This window comes from Maniola jurtina, chromosome 3 (genome assembly GCF_905333055.1).
Source record: "Maniola jurtina chromosome 3, ilManJurt1.1, whole genome shotgun sequence".
Lineage (NCBI taxonomy): Eukaryota > Metazoa > Arthropoda > Insecta > Lepidoptera > Nymphalidae > Maniola > Maniola jurtina.
Window position 1 is genome coordinate 4508219 of NC_060031.1, and position 19271 is coordinate 4527489.

A 19271-nucleotide genomic window follows, 5' to 3' on the forward strand; every position below is an offset into this window, starting at 1 on the left:
CAGCACGAGATTCTATCTCCATTGTGAAAACAACGCGACCGACCTTGAAACAAACTTTGTCTGGTTCATAACGCGAGTTGAACGTTATAGTGTCGTTAAGAAGTTTGGCGATGGGTGTCAGAGATGAACGGTACCTCTGACGACTGGCGGAGAGAGTGCAGTGAGGGGACGCGAATCTCGGGCTGGCTGAGTGGAGGGCACGGTGCGCGCTTCCTGCAGCGCCGTGGCGGCGCGCGAGCCTGCGCCGGCGGGCTGCAGCACTGTGTACTGTTTTGACACCTTATGCAGTGAACTCTTCTCGTGATCATTTGAATAACCCCCGAAAGGTTCACTGGGAAAAGACGATCCATGTATTTTGTGCTTAACTTCCGCTGGAGGTTTGAATGCGGACTGTGTTGAATAAGGCAAAGAAGCTGTTGCAGCTTTGTAAGCGTTATATAGCGATTGTTTGTTGACAGCAATTATTTCAGCTTTTCTTCTTTTAGCTTCCCGGTCATCTTCATACTTGTCGTCGTTTCGATCCGACATATCAATTTCTAATTCGTTGGATGACGAGTCTACAAGTTCATCAAAATTAGGCGTATCATAATGGTTTGGAGATTTATCTCCTCTATCGTAGTTGTCTATACTATTTTCTCTTTCCATTTTAGGGTCTCTGTAAGGAACTTCTGCGTTTTCTATTCTTTCACATGCATGGGATTTAGACTCATCGTTTTGGTGTGTCGTGAAACTTCTTTGTGAATGTGCGCTATCTGACGATTGTGACGGAGAGGACGGTAACATTTTATCTGATCGCTTATCATTAAACAGATTATCAAAGTCGTTTGCATCTTCATTTTCATCACCATTAGGTAGAGACGGCTGATCTCGGGGCCAGCTACTAAGAGACTTTAGAGCGTTTTGTGTCCTTTGCAAAAGCGATTCTGCGTCTTCACTCGGATGACGTAGAATGTTAGGTCTGTGTACAGTGAAAGTTCTGTGGTAGGAATCGATTTCGTCTCTTCTGTCGTCATCGAGAAGTCGTCTACGCCGCTTAGCAGCCGCGTCTTCGTCCATGGACGCTTCGCTGTCTACGCGATCTAGTCTTCTGTCGTTCACTCTGAAAGCTTCAATATCTACGCCGAACTCCAGCCTCCTTTTATTTAGGTGTGACAGCGTCGAGTGTGTGTTCAACGGCGCCGTCCTGGAACAAACAGCCCCATCAGTGTCATTGCTATGGATTAACGAAACAACGAGATGGAATTAAAAGAAGTAGTGTACTTGCGATTCGATTTTCCATCCACAACCACAATATTTTTACGCGGAAATGATTCTCGGCGATTCCGTCGACGTCATCACATTTTAAACACTTGATGATATTTATTTTAAATGCACAAAAATCGTTCCCACGTAAAAACCATTTCACTCAAGAGCTTTCAGACCAATTTATAGAGGCAAAAAAATTTGAGGGGAAAAGACAACAATCGAGGGTAAATTTCTATATAGTATAATAAGTAGTTCTACAAATTAGCAATAAACTTTTGTTTTCATTCGTCACGCAGCTGCTTGAACTGATGTGCAGGTAATTGCCAATTTAGGAAAAACCGCTTTAGCGACAAAATTATATTCTGAAATCTTTTATTTAGTAATTTTGATAGTAACGCACCACGCATTGTAAGATTTTTTGATATTTTCTTGACTTTTAAACTATTTTGGATTTTTTAGTGGGTTAATAAAGTGAAGTTAAAACTTTTAAAAAGTTTTGAGCGAGTGAAAGTTTCTTCAAAATCTGAATGTCATTTTATCCAGGTATACTTTTTTGGCAACTGACGTAGGTAAGTAAAAAGTTTTTATAGTTTTTACATAATATGAAAAAGGATTTTTAATATATTTTTATAGGAGAAAACTGGTAAAATTAGGCTTGCCTTTACCTATAGGTACAGTTTGATATTAAAAGCATTGTTACAGTAAATAGAATTGAAAAAAAAAATAACACAAAGCAAATCATCACACTCACACAAATTAAAACTAAAACAAATTACTACAAAAGAAAATTAATAATATTTGGATGGATTTAAAGCAGGATTCTTAAAATCCTTCTCTATTTGTACCTACTCTAATAAACTATGCACTATGTTCCGCACGATTAACCTCTTTGTGTCATTGTATTAAGTACCTACATAGAAAAAACTACAATATACGAGTACTTATTATAAACTGTATATGGAACTCTTTGAACTTAGTAAGTTCAATTTGAGTCTTGCTATACACAGTTTTTTATAAAACCAGTTATTTTATTTACGGCCCGTCGACACGAAATAAGTATATTATCTACTGCGACTTATTAAAAAGAGAGCTTTGCACGGGTCTTACTCATTATTTCTAAATCTTAATTTTTATGGGACTTTTTTGTCACACACGGACACGCCAGCCCCATCGCAACCTAAATTACAATCTAAATCACATAATGGATTGCAACAGATACAACTGAAGAGATATGACTGCATATGCAGGAATATTTCAATAATAGTTTTAGTCATTTTATCAAAGAGTGAAAAAAATATTAATTTAGTGTATAAATTACAAGACAAGATCAAAGTAGTCAGCTCAATTCGTTGGTATAGGTAATACTGTTGAGTTGAGCTGACTACTTTGATTTCAATAGCTTAGTGGTTTAGGGCAGACTGAAATCCGATATTTATAGATATTAGATACCTATCTACTAGATCCACATATCCACATCATTCCCGTTGAACTATTGTCGCACAATCTAGGTATGCCAACTTTAATTTGAGGCTAAGGAGGAGGAGTTATAGGTTTAGATTTTAAAATATTTAAAAAAAACTTCGTAGGTATCTATCTATACTAATATTATGAAGAGGAAACCTTTGTATTTTTGTATTTTTGTATGTTTGTATTGAATAGGCTCAAAAACTACTGGACCGATTTCAAAATTTCTTTTACCATTACTTAGAGGGATTCTTCCGAATCCGTATAGGCTATATTTTATCCCGGAAAATAGATAGGATTTTTCGTGGTAGTGAAAATTGTGGAGTAAGGCGTCGAAAAAACTGCCGTACGTTAACGATTCTCGCGAACGCTGCCTAAATGTCCACCCGTGCGAAGCCGGGGCGGGTCGCTAGTTAGTGATAAAGATTTAAAAAAATATTCTCTAAATACTTAGAGGTACCAATTCCAAACCATGTAGGTATGAACTGTAGATATTTATCACTTTCAAATATCTACTTCAGCTTGAGCAATGCGTCCATTTACAAGGTTCAGATACAAATCGATGGTCCTTGACGGGTGCCCGCCGGAAGGCCAAAATACCGATACTAGATCCCGCAAACATTTACGTACGTGCCGCACCCCGAATTGCCATGAAACTTGTCCGAAATTACCCGAAACGTGTACCGATTCTGAAAGGGAGTAATCGTTTAAGACACTAGCGACATGTCGCTCTACAAAATGTTGCCCATCATAAATGTAATAAAAAACTGCAAGGTGCCAGCCAGGTAAGACGCGACAAAATGTTGACGGATGATAAATTTTTAATTAAATTTTAATAATAACTAACGAGGTATGAGTTAAGATGAAACATACTGAATTAAAACTTTATTATAATTTTTAAATCTTAATAAAATTTCATGCTTCTATCAATTATAATTTATTACTATAGTGTACGTCTGTCTAACGTTTGACGAATATTTTTATTTTTGTTTCTGTAGTTTGCAATTTCTTGTTGTTACTTGTTTTAATATCCATTTTCAAAAGATCTGTCTTTACGAGCTTTTAACCGTGTCGTCGGCGGCATATGTTTGAAGGAACGAATGACAAAAAGTTTAGAAACAATAAGCTTCTTTATTATGCTTCTGGTTGTAAAGCGCAAGTGTACGTTTGTGAAAACGTACTTATATGCATAGGGTAATTAGGTAGCCCCTGAGGGCGGTGGATGCTTAAGTTTAAACTAGTGCCAGTACCCTTTATCAGTGGGTGGCGAGTGGCGGGTTATCTTGGGCCGCGTTAATTGTAATGCCTTGAGATTAGGGCGCGATATAAGGACAGCCACGGGGTTATATTGCGGGACGAGGATTACTTGAAGACGACGAGACGTAAAGGCCTACACATACTGTAATTCAAGTGTACGAGTACCATTAAAGTTGAGCTTATATCTGCTACGAAATAAGCTTTTGTTTTGATACAACAACGATTTGAATAAATTGTTGAGTAACAAAATCTTATGGACAATGTTAACGCATAGTAATATGAAGTATAAATTCTAGCCTCTCTAGTGACAAAAATTACTCAAGTATTACAAGGCTAATAAATAATTACTTTTGTGTTTTCAATCCTATTAAATGACTTTAGCAAGAGTAAAATAGGGATAAGTTTAACTATATAGGATTGGAACAAAACAAAAACGTTTGACTTCTGCCAGCAGCATGAATATATGCAAGGCTGTTATAAGACGTCGTAATTTCTTGAAACTCTATTATAATTCCTCAGAAAATGAAAGGTAAGCCGTGGGACCGGCGACCCTTTCTCGCCCCGTGGCAATAACAAACAGGCAGGCCTCCCGCAGGCCCCCACATCGCGGCTCAAATTCAAATTGCACCTAAGAATTCTTAATTATTGAAATCATAAATCAAAACGTGCCGTCTGGGCGCGCGACCATAAAATTGGGGGGGTAGAACACTCGAGTGTGGTAGGATTAAGACATTATCACTTTTCTTTCAAGCAGTCGCGCCCTCGTTGGCTCGGCTCGGCTGTAAATCAGAAGATAAATCCGCTGGATTAGATTCATAGAGTTGCCGCGGCCTGAGGATCGAGCTCTAGTGATAATGGCGTCGTGTGCTTGCGTGATTTTGCTTTTAAATCGACTCCCCGCCGAAGATAAATACTCTCCCAATTTGATCTGAGCCCCGAATTGAGTTTCCCGTTTAATGGCTTTAACGAAAACTTAACTTTATAGCTCATATAACAACTGACGCCGCCTGATAACCGGACAGGGTTTTATAATGGTGCTAACTTAAATTCGATCGATATATATAACGTTTAATGTGATCCTCAATGATAATGAGGGTAATTTTATATAGCATCGTCAACCACGCTTCCACGATTAAGTACAGCATTGTAAAGATGTTTTTTTCTTATTGTTGTTTATTAACCACTGGGCACGATGGACAGACATTTCAATGCTAGCACTAGCAGATAGTAGAGTTCGATGTTTTTAGTAGGCTTTACAACATCACAAGAACTCCCACTAAGAAGTAGGTACCTACATATTACCTAATAATTAGTAATTACAGTTATTAAAAAAAAAAACAAAATATACTGTCCAACCTGAACATGGGGAAAATGACTGCGTAGTCTAGGTACTAAAGATCTAAGCAAGACTTATGATGGCTGTACCTACGTAGATCACCATTTTGCAACTTCAGATCGGATTACTTGTTTTGGAATCACTGTACCTAGGACAACTATACTTAAAGTACAAGAAAGTTACATATCTGTGACCATGTCATTTTCTGATCATTTTATGTGTAGATTCCTAAATCACCTCCGATAGTTTCGTGGATATCTAAGATTTGAATCCTTGTTTAGGACTTCACGCTACCGCTGTCTTCACGAATTTATTTAGAGATACGTAATAAAAGATAGCGCATGAAGTTAGTAACTACCTACCGTCCTGTGATGTAACTGTCTATATTTACCTACTAAGTACAAGCAGATGGTCAATAAATTATTCGTACTTATGTATTACTTAAGTATGTGGTAGTAGCTAAGTAGTAAGTTAGGCAGTAGGTACTTATGTTGTTAGTATGTTGCTAGTTAACTTATTTGGTCGATATTTGTTTACCTCTTGGCTGAAATAAAAAATACTGATCAAATGCGTGTCAAAACACGCATAAGGCAAGGTTCTGTAGCCTGAATTGCTAGTACTTGCTATTTAATATTTTGGCAGTCATTATTTCTTAAACAATGGTTTTTTGTATAAAAAACTCACAATGATTTCGAAGGTATCTATAACTGTACCTACTTTTCTAATGGCTGTGACACACAAAAAGACGGACAGGCGGACAGGGTGAAACTACAAGGGTTCGAAAACTCAGGCTGCGATGGTATTTAACTCGCGTGAAAATAGCAGGCCGAACTAGAGTGAGGGAACTCTCGGTTTGATCCTGAATCGATGATATGTCAAATACTAGGCTATGGTGACGTAAAATAGGGCTATTTTAGGGCTACCTGCGTCTAATGTACTAAAATTTGACTGCCAAAGAGAGCGTAGCTGAGCGAGTTTTACTTTAATAGCTCTTGTCGCTACGACAAACTAGTGGAGAAAGAGTTCTTGTTGTCAGCGATCACGTAAACGTATTTGTCACGATCGTATTTTATAATCTCTTTTATTGACACGGAATCACATACCGATTGTACATTTCTTGAGCGAGAAAACAATCGAATAGTTAGTCGCTTCCTCGTTAGCAGTGGGACAAGTGCCTTAGGTTTCGATTATAACGAGAGATGTTTTAAAGTATCGATTGCCAAAATCAAAGAACTTTACAAAGCAACATGTGAGTGCTAAAATCAATATCGCAGTAGTTTCACTCAGTTTAAATAAGTGGGGTAATGGTGCTGCGGCGGTGCATTGTAACTAGCAACGCACCCTAACCCCTCGACCAAATCGTGTAGGGTTGTGTTCAAGAGTTTTACTGGTTGTGTTAAACTATACCGATGTGTAATCAAAAGCAAAAACAATTAATCCATATCCATATTAATAGTTAAATGCGAAAGTGTATCTGTCTGTCAGTCTGCTAGTTTTTCACGGCTCATCCGTTATGACTAGTTGGACAACAAATCCGACAACAACGCTTTGAGGTAACCAGCAACTGAATGACCAATTAGGTACAATGGCATTTTTATGTGTATTGCCTCCGTATTTTGCTTGTGTGCGTAAATTACAGTATTGTGTAACACTGTGGTGTTTCTATTCCAAAAATTTCTCAACAACTATGAAATTAAACATCTTTTTTAATTAATAAATAATATTACAATCAATGAATTTAGTGGTTTGATTATTTTTATTTAAAAATGTACTGATAAGCCTTGTATGATACATGTTTAATTAAACTCGCGGTCTATTTTGAAACCTTCAACATTTCAATTTTCAACTGCACTTATAAAAGAAATAGCTATTAGCTTACAGAGATTAACAAAAAAAAACTTTGAACCCCCAATTTTATCTATCGTTTTGATCTATGACAATTTTTGATCTTTCTAAAAGATTTTTATTTTCTAAACTAAATAATCGAAATTGACCACAAAGTTTGAGCACTAGCAAAGATGCCAAGAAAAGACAAAAAGATGAATAATATGGCTAATAATAACAAAAATAAAAAAAAAACAAGCAATAATTAAAAATCGTCATTTCAATTGTTTATTTCTTCGACTTCGCTTGTGTGTCCAGAGAAAAGCTTATCTCGGGTTGCGAAAAATTTATATCTCAATAATTTCAATGGGTTTTCTGTAATAGAAAAAAGACGCAGCCAATTTTATACTAAGGGACACGTATTTCTGCATGTGTAACAACCCTATGCGAAGGGTGTACCCACTATGAGGGTTATCGGAGTATCGGCTCTCCTCGTGCGAATGGGTTTTAACCGTGTATTCGTTGAACGCATAATTCTAAAAAACGTTGCTACCAGCAGAATTTTTTATATTTTATTAAGTCGTCAAAGGTGTAGGTCAACATCGTCGTCATCATTAGCTCACTATTGAGTGCCTACAGGTACAATAAAAAAAGCTAAACAATACTATCTGATAATAATTTAGATGCGACTTTAGATAAAGAAGCTTTTCGAGTGAATACCGCTAAAATTTATTTTGAGGAAGGCAGACGATAATGAGGATGATGAAAAAAAATATTTACTTCTACACGTTTTTTACTAGTGTACGAGTACGAAAGTTGTTAGATGAATTATCTGTTGTGATTCGGTTTATCTGTTTCTTTATAACTCCCAAATAATTAATAAGTTTTTAATAAATGCAATGTCCTTGGCCAAACTTACGGTACACTCGTTCGAATTAAAAAATAATATTTAGCAATCAAGATAGTTTCTGAGTTCTTGGAAATGTGAGTATAGATTAGCTAATGCTACCAAAATCACCCTTACAAGACCTAATTTTTTAATTCTTTAAAAAACTGTTTAAATAGATCAACATAGAAAATTTATCCTACTGAAAAATCTGTTCTTACTGAATTAGTAATGAAAACATGTTAGGATTATTATCATTACCTTAATGGGATCAAAAATGTACGTAAACGATCAATATAGCTACAGGTAATTTACTTATTGAATGGCAGAAAATGAGTACAAAATGAATTTTTTTTTTCTACAAGGTACAAATCCTAAATCATTTTATGGAACAAATTCAATTCTCTCGCAGAAATAAGGTGTGGTTGTATTTTTAATTGGTTTTCATTTCATATTGAAAACATGGTAATTTTTAATGTTTTTTCAAAACATTAAAAAAGAAAAAAGGAACCTCTACACACCGGTCTATCACAATCACTAGAAAGGAAACTCAAATACTATCAAAATTACTTGCTCCTAATACAACATAAGTGGACAATTTGTTATTTTATTATAATATTTATTCAGAAAATGGCGGATTTGTTACTTTAATAAATCTAAATATGTAAAAGGAAAAGCTGCCCGACGGTCTGAATGACTGACTGACTGACTGATCAACGCACAGCTCAAACTACTAGACGGATCGGGATGAAACGCTATTATGAGTAGACATTCGCTAAGAAAGGTTTTGAAAATTCAACCCCTAAGGGGGTAATATTGATTTGAAGTTGAATGAATTTTGATGATTATTTTTTTGTTTGATATGTCATACTTCAGAAGGTATATTCACGACTCATATAGTGAAGATTCAGAAATGAAGAAAGGAACTCCGCAATGGATATGAGCAAATTGCTCGCGATCAGTGTAAATAGCTTAGAAAATCGTAGATTTTCACCAGTTATTTATAGCATATTTTAGTATCTAGGTACCTACATGGGGCCATTCAAAATTGAGAAATAAAGAATCTTCAAAAATAAAAATAAGAACCAACTTCAATAACTTTTGGAGTCAGTGCTAATGAGGTTCCAATGTTGAGTCACATAAGAAAATTGCTATGTAGGTAAAATTAAAGTGCTATGTAAAATTTTAGTTTGTCGGTTCGATTAATTTTGACTCCCAGCAACCTGGCGCAGTGGTGAGCGACGCTGTTATAAGTGGAAGGTCCCATCGTTCGATTGCCAGCAGGCACAATTTGGGAATTTATAATTTCTAAATTGTCTCTGTCTGGTCTGGTCTGGTCTGGTTTGGTGGGAAGCTACTAAACTGACATACCCCTCCCAATTTAGCTTATTTTTATCTTAGACTAGCCGATGCCCGCGGCTTCGCCCGCGTGGATTTAGGTTTTTCGAAATCCCATGGAAACTCTTTGGTTTTCCGGGATAAAAAGTAGCCTATGTGCTAATCCAGGATATTATCTATCTCCATTCCAAATTTCAGCCAAATCCGTCCGGTAGTTTTTGCGTGAAGGAGTAACAAACATACATACACACACACACACACACACATACAAACTTTCGGCTTTATAATATTATTAGTGTGATTGTGTCATCATTTTCAGGTGAGATTGCAGTCAAAGGCTAACTTGTATTGGAATAAAAAAACTGTGTCAGTGTGAAACAACCCTTATGTGAAAGGATCGGAGAGCATGATCATATTACTATTTCAAGAAAACCAAAAACTTTTAAGTGATTAATGGTAAGGGTCAGGACTCTCAGCAATGAGGAATACGGCGCAAAGAGTGAGAAATTTAAAATTATGCGGGACACTGTTCCGTCATGTCGCTTAAATCCAAAAAGTGGATAAGAATATGATAACCATATACGATGAAAAAACAAAACACAGATACCTAGCTAGTTTTGTGAAAGTTTTATACAATTTCAAATCCAAAATGATTTTTACATTTCCAACGAAATAATCCACATTTGTGTACAGAATAAACCACAATTACACGGGACGCTGTCCCATCAGATAACTTCGGCGGCTTCAGTGGAAACAATTTGTGTTCTTATCAAGATCGGCACACGTGAAATCCGTTTAGTGGCAACCCTACCTGAGTTAAACGCTTTCGAATGGCTCGGTAAACCGCGGTGGTATGAAAAATTTGAATTGTCGGCTTCACGAGGTTTAGTCGGTATAGTTATTATTATACCTGAGGTTTCGGGTAATATTATTATGTGGAATAAATCAAATTAAATTATGTTTATAATATATATATTTATATATATATTTATTTATATTTATAGATTTTAGGCCTCATTCATACGAGGGCTTTTTTAACGTCCGTTAAAAATGCGTTCAAATAGAACAAATGCATTCCCAAGTATCTGTTCACACGTCAACCCTTTTTCATCGCGCAATGTTGTATTTCCAGCAAAAAGCCGGATTTTAACGCAACGATTTTTTAACGCTCGTGTGGTCTAAGTACGTCACACGATCACACCTGATGGGAAGTGATGATTTGGCATGGGTGATGTCAATTTTTAACTAACTACCAAAAAGCAGAATATTCTCAATTCGGTCCGTTTCTTGTTTTTCTATGTATGTAACTATGTACACCGTTTTGCACCAAGATAAAAAAAAAATCAATAAAAGGTATTCGTGAAATGGTTACAATTTTTCTATGGATTCAACTCTTTAATCCTAATGCTGCAGGGTTGCTACCTGCTTAAGTTATTTAGATTTAGGAAATGTTGATGTAGAAATAATATTATGTTTTCCAAGCTACGACTTCATGGCTGAACTCCAAATTCCCAACTCTTCAATCCTGATGATGCAGCGTACAGCACTCTTAAACCATGGGAAATTTAGGAAAGACTGATTAAAAATGTAGGTTAAAGTAGGCAGGTTGATTTCGTTACTAAACTTCGGATGCTAGCTCCTCAATTCAGTTGCTGCACATTACTGCACTAAACTAAGGGGGCTAAGAAAATGCTCATTATTTATCTACGTATTTACACTACAAAACTTAAAATAAAAAATCTTTGAAAAACCGACTACAAAAGTCACTACAAACTAAAAATTTTTTTTATGATAGTTGTCAGAGAAGCCAGTGGAGCATAAAAAGAAACTAGAAATCAAAACGTAACGCTAGACCGACTTCAATATATTCGTACGTCTAGAAACTTTATTTTACTTTGTAGTGGTTTCGGAGGCCAATTTATTGAAAACAATTTTTGTTCCTTATACGACATTTATTGTACATGCCACTATGTCGCTCTAGTTGCTATGGCTTTAATGAAACTTCATATTTCCATTTGCAGGATGCTGCATTGTTGCGTGTTTTGCGTGCTCCGGTTATTTATTTATTTATGTATGTTGTATATTAAACTTATAGAATATACAGTGCATTTTTGTTACATTCAGTGCCACAAATACCACAGTCGGTTAGGTATACCGGGCACTGTGTTAACTTATTATATTTATATTATACAGGAACTTCTTAGTGGAATCGGGTTTCCGAACTGGTGGTAGAGTCCTGTTTTGCCTTAAGCTGGCCTAAATAAAAGAAATATTTAATTTTTTCATTTCAAAAAACAAATTAACGTAAATAACTATAGTATGGTTTAAGTCCAAAGAAACTTGTATATGCATAATGATGATCTAATTTTTTTGCTAGTACTATAATAAATAGGCTTAATTTCTAGATGAATTTCTAAATGAATATCCATACCAATATCCGTACCAATATTTTAAACAAACAAATAGACAAATGTATCGAAAGTATGTCTGTTGTTCTTACTTTTTGGCGTCTCAATTTTAACAAGTCTAGCACTATGTACTATATACCTGGAGAAGGGCATATCTTAATCCCAAGAAAATATATTAAGATTCTTATACAATTAAAAAACCTAAAACCACGCGTCTAATTGCATAGGTAGGTACCTAGATTTGTATACGTTATAAAAAAATTCAATTAAGTTATATTTTTTTAAAAAATAATATCAGCATTTTCAAGGTAGATACAATCAATGACCTCTAATGGGTGCAAGATTTTTAAAATAAAAGTAAGTACTTAATCTCACAAATGCGGTATCACATTTTAGCTCGTTTCAAAAATTGAAGAAGCGCAAAGATCTTGGTTGGTAACCTTTATTTAACAATAATTTTTAATACACTACTAATGTTTAATTACCATACACTCTTCGGCGGTGAAAATGAAAGGCTTTTTTTTTTAAATTTGTAATCAGATTTTTAAAATTTTAAAATAACAAAGTATCTAAATAATTGCTATCCATAGTTTGTTTTAGTTTGAAACATGAAACACTACGATACTAAAACAAAACGACATATCGATTGTCAACGCATGCATGCGTGGATTTCTATGAAAATTCAATTTATTTAATTTGATTTCGGCTTTGTACGTATATTTACGCTTTGCATACTATAACTAAAGGCAAGTCAAAAGTTGTAGAAACATCACTATTTATTTTGGAAACTTTTTAAGTTAAGTAAGTAAATAAGTTGCAATCGAAAACCCTAGATACTTTATAACGCATACACGGTTGTAGGTTGAGTCGGATAAACCACAACAACAATTTGAAGAATTTGATTTTCAAACAATATTCTCACATCTTCCTAGGTTTCACCGGTAGATAAGATTTTCGAGCCTTAAGTCTATCTTTTGTATAAATATACTCATTGGTTGTGCAATAAAGTTAAAAAAAAAACTTTGTATTAGGTATTGATTTTCAAAAAAATAAGTCATGAAACCTGTAGCCATTAAAACGACTTTGCAAACTAGACATGAGTCAGCGGACAGTTACCTATATTGTTTTAAAGTTATCTTAAATTCATACACTTTTTAAAATGCTGAAGTCTTTTAGTACCTTCTTTGTATATTTAGTTTTAAGGTAGGCTCTGCTAAATGTGATCGCGACACGCGACAACGATGCGCAACATAGAGTGTAGCGCTTTACGGTCGCTCCGCTCAAAAGCTCGCCATACATTTTTTAAGTCTCGCTTCCCAGGTGTCGCATGTCGTGGTTGCGTAGCTCAGTCTACCTTTCGACTAAATATGTATTAGGTAAACATTGTTTAAAAAGTTTTGAAACTAAGAATCTTCATATCAACCGCCTATCCGCATCAGTTAACTCTGCCATGATGTGGTGGATATGTAAATTGTTTGTACAAATACTGTGGTTTGTGTGTATATGCAACATTTACTCGCGCGGTTGTCGTCGCGCGATTACGTATTCCCTCAATAAAGCTAATGACGTCACGGTTTCACGACTTGTGCTTTACGCTTATTCAATTACACTCCACATGTCAAACGAGGCCGGAATAATCAACATAATCATAATCAAATTATTTCTACCTATAGTTGAATTCCTACCAAAGAATATTGGAATATTCCTAGTAAATATTTTGAAAGCATTTCGTGAAATGGTTTTACGAGCGTGGGATTTGTGCGTAAACGATTTATTTTTATTTTATATCTTGAAAATTTCTTGAGCATTTCAGCGACGGTTTCACTGCTGAAATAAATCCGAAAACGTAATAATACAAATAACGGTATCGGAAACTACTCGCGGAAGTTTTAACGTTGTTTTTCTCGAAAAGAAAATATTCGGACTTACCAAACGGGTCGAACGAGGGCCGACATCGCTATAAAATTGAGGGGCGATCCCTCATCACGCACCAAAGTTTTTACACGAATTCACTGAGAAATAAAATAAAAATCACTGCACAAGATCGCGGTTTCGTAGCCGATAAGGAAGTTCGTAGACCGTAGCTTCGCGTAGAACGGCTACGTCGGAAAAGTTTATCCGTAGGACGTAGCGACGACGCCGTGCCGGGTCGCGGAGCGATTTCCGCAGCGCGGGTTCCTCGCGGGATGCGATTCGCGAACTATGCGGAGGCCGAGTGCAGGCCGCGCGGGCGGCGCGCGGGGCTGCGCGCGCACGCCGCGCCCACCCGCCCCGCCCCACACACCCGCAACCTATTTATTTCTAGTTACGTAAAATTTACGCGCAATACCCGATATGTGCCTGCATTTTACCCTATGTTTGTACATAAAAAAGACGCTTTATAACGAATATTAATCATCCAAACGTTTACCATTAATGCAGGTACGTAAACAATAGCAAGTGTCCATTAAAGTACGAAAAAAGCACCACAAATTCTACACACACTTGTAGGCACTTTAAATTGAAAGGTTCGAAAGCTGGAGTTAGTGTGAAAAAGGAGAACGTTCAGATTAAAAGCCAATCAGTGTTTTTCACGCGAGACCACTTCGACAGCCCCGGCAGGTGAGGCATGAACTGAAAAAAGAAGTCGCCACCGCGCCGGTCGCCGGGGGCGCCGTCAAATTTGGCAGACGAGTTTTTTCGACCGCAGTCTCGCTATCAGTGTCACTTAAACAAATTGAATAAATGGATCGGGGGGTGCCGACCGACGTCCATTTTGCTGAGGGATCGTTTTGTCGCCACACTTAAACCTTTCTTTTGTAGACTTAGGAGTTCTCACGAAACATTACACCACGCTACCTTGTTTGTAAAAAGTCTAAACTTTAGAGACTTTTCTGATGAGGCAATAGTTCGCAAATTAATGCAAAAGTTCGATAAAGTGTGTCGTCACAATCAGCTGTTGGAGCCGCGAGCGCAACAGACAATGCGATTAAGATCTACGCAGGACAACTTTCGCCGCGCGCCGAGCGGCAGTTAGTTGTTATGAAAGAGAGAAATTTGTAAATTGTTGGCGCCCGAGTTCACGAACTCCGTCGAACCGGAGTTTGTTTTAAGAGTCCAACCTTGAAACAAGAAGAAAAGTAGTCCTGTAAAACAAAGTTTTGCGGCCGCCGTCGCCGGCGCAAGCGGTTCAAGGATTGTACCCGAACTGTCTGTCTGTACAACTTTGCCGATTAAAAGCTCAAAAGCTTCCAAAGTCATTTTAAAAGTTTATCTGCACGCGGCTCGAGCGGGGCGCGAGGGGTGGAGCGTAGGCACCGTTTCGTTATCATCCTCAGCAATACTTTGTTAAACCTAGTTAAAGTTATTTATAAAACGGCCGCGGTCGACGGCCGCGCCCGTGCTTCCCGAATTAAACTGTCTAAGTTGTGAAGCGCGCGGGGCCGCGATGCCTCCGCCGCGCCTGTCGCGTCCTCGAGGACATGTGTTCGGGCCCGAATAGTTGCCAACGTACACACTAAGTTCCTAGACCCTTCGCTACTTTGTTTTACAGCTGTTCCACTTAGCGAACTATGCCTAGAGTTGGGCGCGAGTTCTTGCATGTGTATCGGCGGCACACACCCGCATCCGAATAGTTTCATAAACATAACCAAACTAAGTTTTGGACGACTTTTCAAAGTCAATGCATACTAACTTTCGATGTCTGGAAGTGCGATATTACGATTGGATCAGTTTGCGGGTGACTTTAATGCATTCGTTTGTTCGAAACTTTGTTTTATTGGATCAAACTTCTCAACAAGGTTAAGTATCTTCATTTACTTTGTTTGAACGCTGTGGCCTAACTAACTTTTCGGATTATTGTTGTGTTCATAATTCTACCATTAGGTTCATCGACTTTGGGGATAGTTATTGTAATTTATGGTTTGTGTAATGTTATGTAACATTAGGACATTTTTCCTCTATGTGTGGTATTTCTAAAACTTATGTAAAGGGTGGAAGCAGATTAAAAGCTTTGTTTGCGAAATACAATTCCGATTTTACTCTTATAGTACGGTGTCAAATTATACGGTTTTATTATCCGCTTCATGTTTACAACTGTTTTATGGCTTCATATTTGTATCTATATTCTATGTATTTGTATTGTATAAAAACTCTTGCCAAGCAAGTGTGCCAAAAGCTTTTAAACAAATTGGAATTTAGGAATTATATTCTGCATTTTCCATTATTTGAATAATTGAACACCAACTGTAGTAAATTTTTACAGTAGAAAATACATTTCTATAATAAAAGGAACATGAAGGCAAAAAATACCCGCATATACCTACGTAGGTAGATGCTACGTATGTAGGTATGCTTATAATAACTAATACTTTATAGCTACCTAAGTAATATTATATCTAGAAGCTTTGTCCTACCATCAACGAGTTATACCGATTTTCGTAAAAAAAATATGACTGGTCTAATTTTGATGTGGTTTATCTATACTAATAAATAAAATTGGAGTGTCTGTCTGTAATTTCGAAATAACTACCGCATATTAAGGTCATATGGTTATTTGAACGATACTATAACCGAATCACACGTTTTTAAAATTTTTGTCTGTCTGTCTGTCTGTTTGAAAAGGCTAATCTTGGGAACGGCTGAACCGATTTTGACGGGATTTTCACAGACAAGTAGAGAATTGACCAGGGAGTAACATAGGCTACTTTTTTAACCGACTTTCAAAAAGGGAGTTGTGTTTTTCTACCTATGTACACCGAAATCTCCGAGATTTCTGAACCGATTTGCGTCATTTCTTTTTTAATCGATAGAGGAACTTTGCGACATTGTTTCATAAAAAATTTGGAGTCCAACTCCTCAATCCTGATGCTGCAGGGGATCTGACCAATCCACGCGGGCGAAGCTGCGGGCATCAGCTAGTTGTTTAATATAGATGTCAACTCAGAGCAAGTTTTTAGTAACGTTTTACGATTGTAAGCCAAAATATATTTCCCTTTAATAACCTGGGTGATAAAAGTGGAATTAAAAGTTAAATCAAATCACCTAGGACTAGTATAACCTGAAGATCAGCGTAACGGTGTAACAGTGGGGTATTGTTTTAGGCTTGGTTGTTGGCCACAGTATACTATTTTACTCAGCTCAGATGTTTGAAATATTAAATATGAATGAATGTAAGTATTTATGGTAATATTAGGATAATTAAATATTGCTTCGGGGCTGGCAAAGCGGCGCGGCACGATTCGTTGTAATAATCAGCGTAATTACTGAAATCTCTTCGGAGAGTCACGATCAAGCTGGGTGGAGATAAAGCTGTTACACCCCTCTGGCAGACGTCACCACCATTATGCTAAGACCTTTCGACTTAGCTCTTATAATACTGCATGATTTTGTCACGTAAATGAGCGTACGTTTCGGATTTTGTTTACGAAGTTTGTACGTGTACGTTTTATTGCGTTATGGACTATGGTGGAATTACATTTTGTCGTTTACATTCAGATTCGGAAGCCTATGGAATTCGGGCTTGCGAACAATAATGTACAGTCAAAGGCCGTAAGTCGTTTAGCACCTTAGCGATCATATTCACATGGCAAGGTTATGCACATGCGTTATGTGTGTGGCGTGTTTATAGATAAAGGTCATAAGAGTGACAGGTTTTTGACGCAATAGTTTCGCGGAATTTACTCGAATTCTGAGGCCAACTGTACCTACGTAAATCAGTGATGTCAATATCACTGGTCATCAGACAACTTCTAGTCAAAATAGGCTGAATTTCATAATGAGTAGGTACTTACCTATTCAAATACGGGTTAACGAATATTCGGATATGTGCCTTTATAAATATAACTATCGCTCTATTTTATTTTATTTGGTTACAAGTTGTTGATTATAAGCCGTTGACTACGATCTCACCTAGTGGTAAGTGATGATGAAGTCTTAGATGAAAGTGGGCTAACCTGGAAGGCGTACCTAAGGCAGTTTTCATTATACCCCTTAACGATTTCTACACGGCATCGTACCGGAACGCTAAATCGCTTGGCGGTAGCTAGCACAGCCGAAACGTTCTCACCAGACCACACCAGAGACAATTTAAAAATTCCAAATTTCGAACTTGTCTCTACCGGGAATCAAACCCTGGATCTCCCACTCTTAAGACCACAGAGCTCACTACTGCGTCAGGAAGCTCATCATAATTTGGTCGTAAAGAACGTGTTATCTGGGTCCGCCAATAAGTCACGCAATAATTACAGAGTCGAGGATCACGCTCCCCTCACATATTTATGCGAGTTTCATAAAATAATACAAATATGGTGGCTACGAGAAAATTGCGCGGTTTTATAATAATAATCATTTGAAATATCAAGCAAGTAGCTGTTGTTATCTAAGCAATGAAGTAAGACTAATTATTTTAATCAGATATCTACAACAGAATTGACATTACCTGCACAAAAATAATGTAAATAAAATTTTACATTCCTAACCCTTTTATACTAGCCAGAGGTCCTGTAAAAGGCTATAACTTCTTTGTTTCTACAAAAAATTGGTCTAAAAGTTATTATTGTTAACTTTGTCAAAGTTAGGTACTTACGAATTTGAGGTAGATGGTCGGAAAAGCTTGTGTGTTATTTTTACTTCTTCTTCATTCTGTAACAATAAAAAAAGAAATTATTGCATAAGCTTTAGTAGGTACCTACTAAGCTACATTTTTTTAAACTACAGACGCTGAAAACCAAACTTTATGAAATGGACTAAAATCCGACCCGTTGAATTATTGTTGTTGTACCTGCTTCTAGCACAAGCGTGTTGAAGACCAAGTTATGGCTAAAATCTTTAAACAATTAAGTGAGCATTTTCTGGTCAGGTCAGATAGCTTTGAAATTAATCATTTGCTAATGAATATGAAATGTTATTGATAGAGCCGTCACAGCCTAATGGTTAAAACATCCACCTTCTATTCGAGAGGTTGGGGGTTCGATGCCAGGCACACACTGCTACCTTTTCGGACTTAGGTAAATAATATTATGTGCGTTTGAGAAAAAAATATTTGCTATAACGGTGAAGTAAAACAGCGTGAGGAAACCTGCATGTATAAGAGTTCTCCATATTGTTCTTAAGAGGATTCATACCCTCTGAGCCATTTTTGAGCAATTTTGACCCCTTATATTTTGTTAATCCCTGCATTCGATCCTCTGAAAAATGTGTGTATTCTGCCAATTCGCACTTGACCAGCGTAGTTGACTATGGCCAAACCATTTTCACTCTGAGAAGAGTCGTGCCGGTTGTGAGCCGGCGATGAGATGATGATGATCATGAATGGAAATACCTAAGCCAGCCGGCTATGCCTTGATATGAAGAAGTAAAAGCCCTAAGGACGGGCAAAGTAAACAAATATTATGACTCGGGTCTCGATGTCACAATTCGATCACGTTTTTGTTTCGTACAGTTTGGAAATTATCCTCGCAGCATGACGTGTTTCGAGGCACTTTCGAAATGCGATTTTAATTGACGTTGCGTAGTGGTCACCAAACACGTTGGG

The 19271-nt window shown here is 37.0% G+C and overlaps 1 protein-coding gene across 1 annotated transcript in view; it reads right to left on the bottom strand.

Annotated features, from left to right (window-relative positions):
* LOC123878968 (actin cytoskeleton-regulatory complex protein PAN1-like) overlaps nucleotides 1-19271 on the bottom strand; it is a 256319-nt gene that overhangs the window by 16977 nt on the left and 220071 nt on the right. Inside the window, exons 5-6 of the mRNA XM_045926376.1 lie at nucleotides 18324-18379; nucleotides 135-1183 (exon numbers count right to left, since the gene is read on the bottom strand). Coding sequence (XP_045782332.1) covers nucleotides 135-1183; nucleotides 18324-18379 — 1105 coding nt within the window. The remainder of the gene's footprint in view (nucleotides 1-134; nucleotides 1184-18323; nucleotides 18380-19271) is intronic.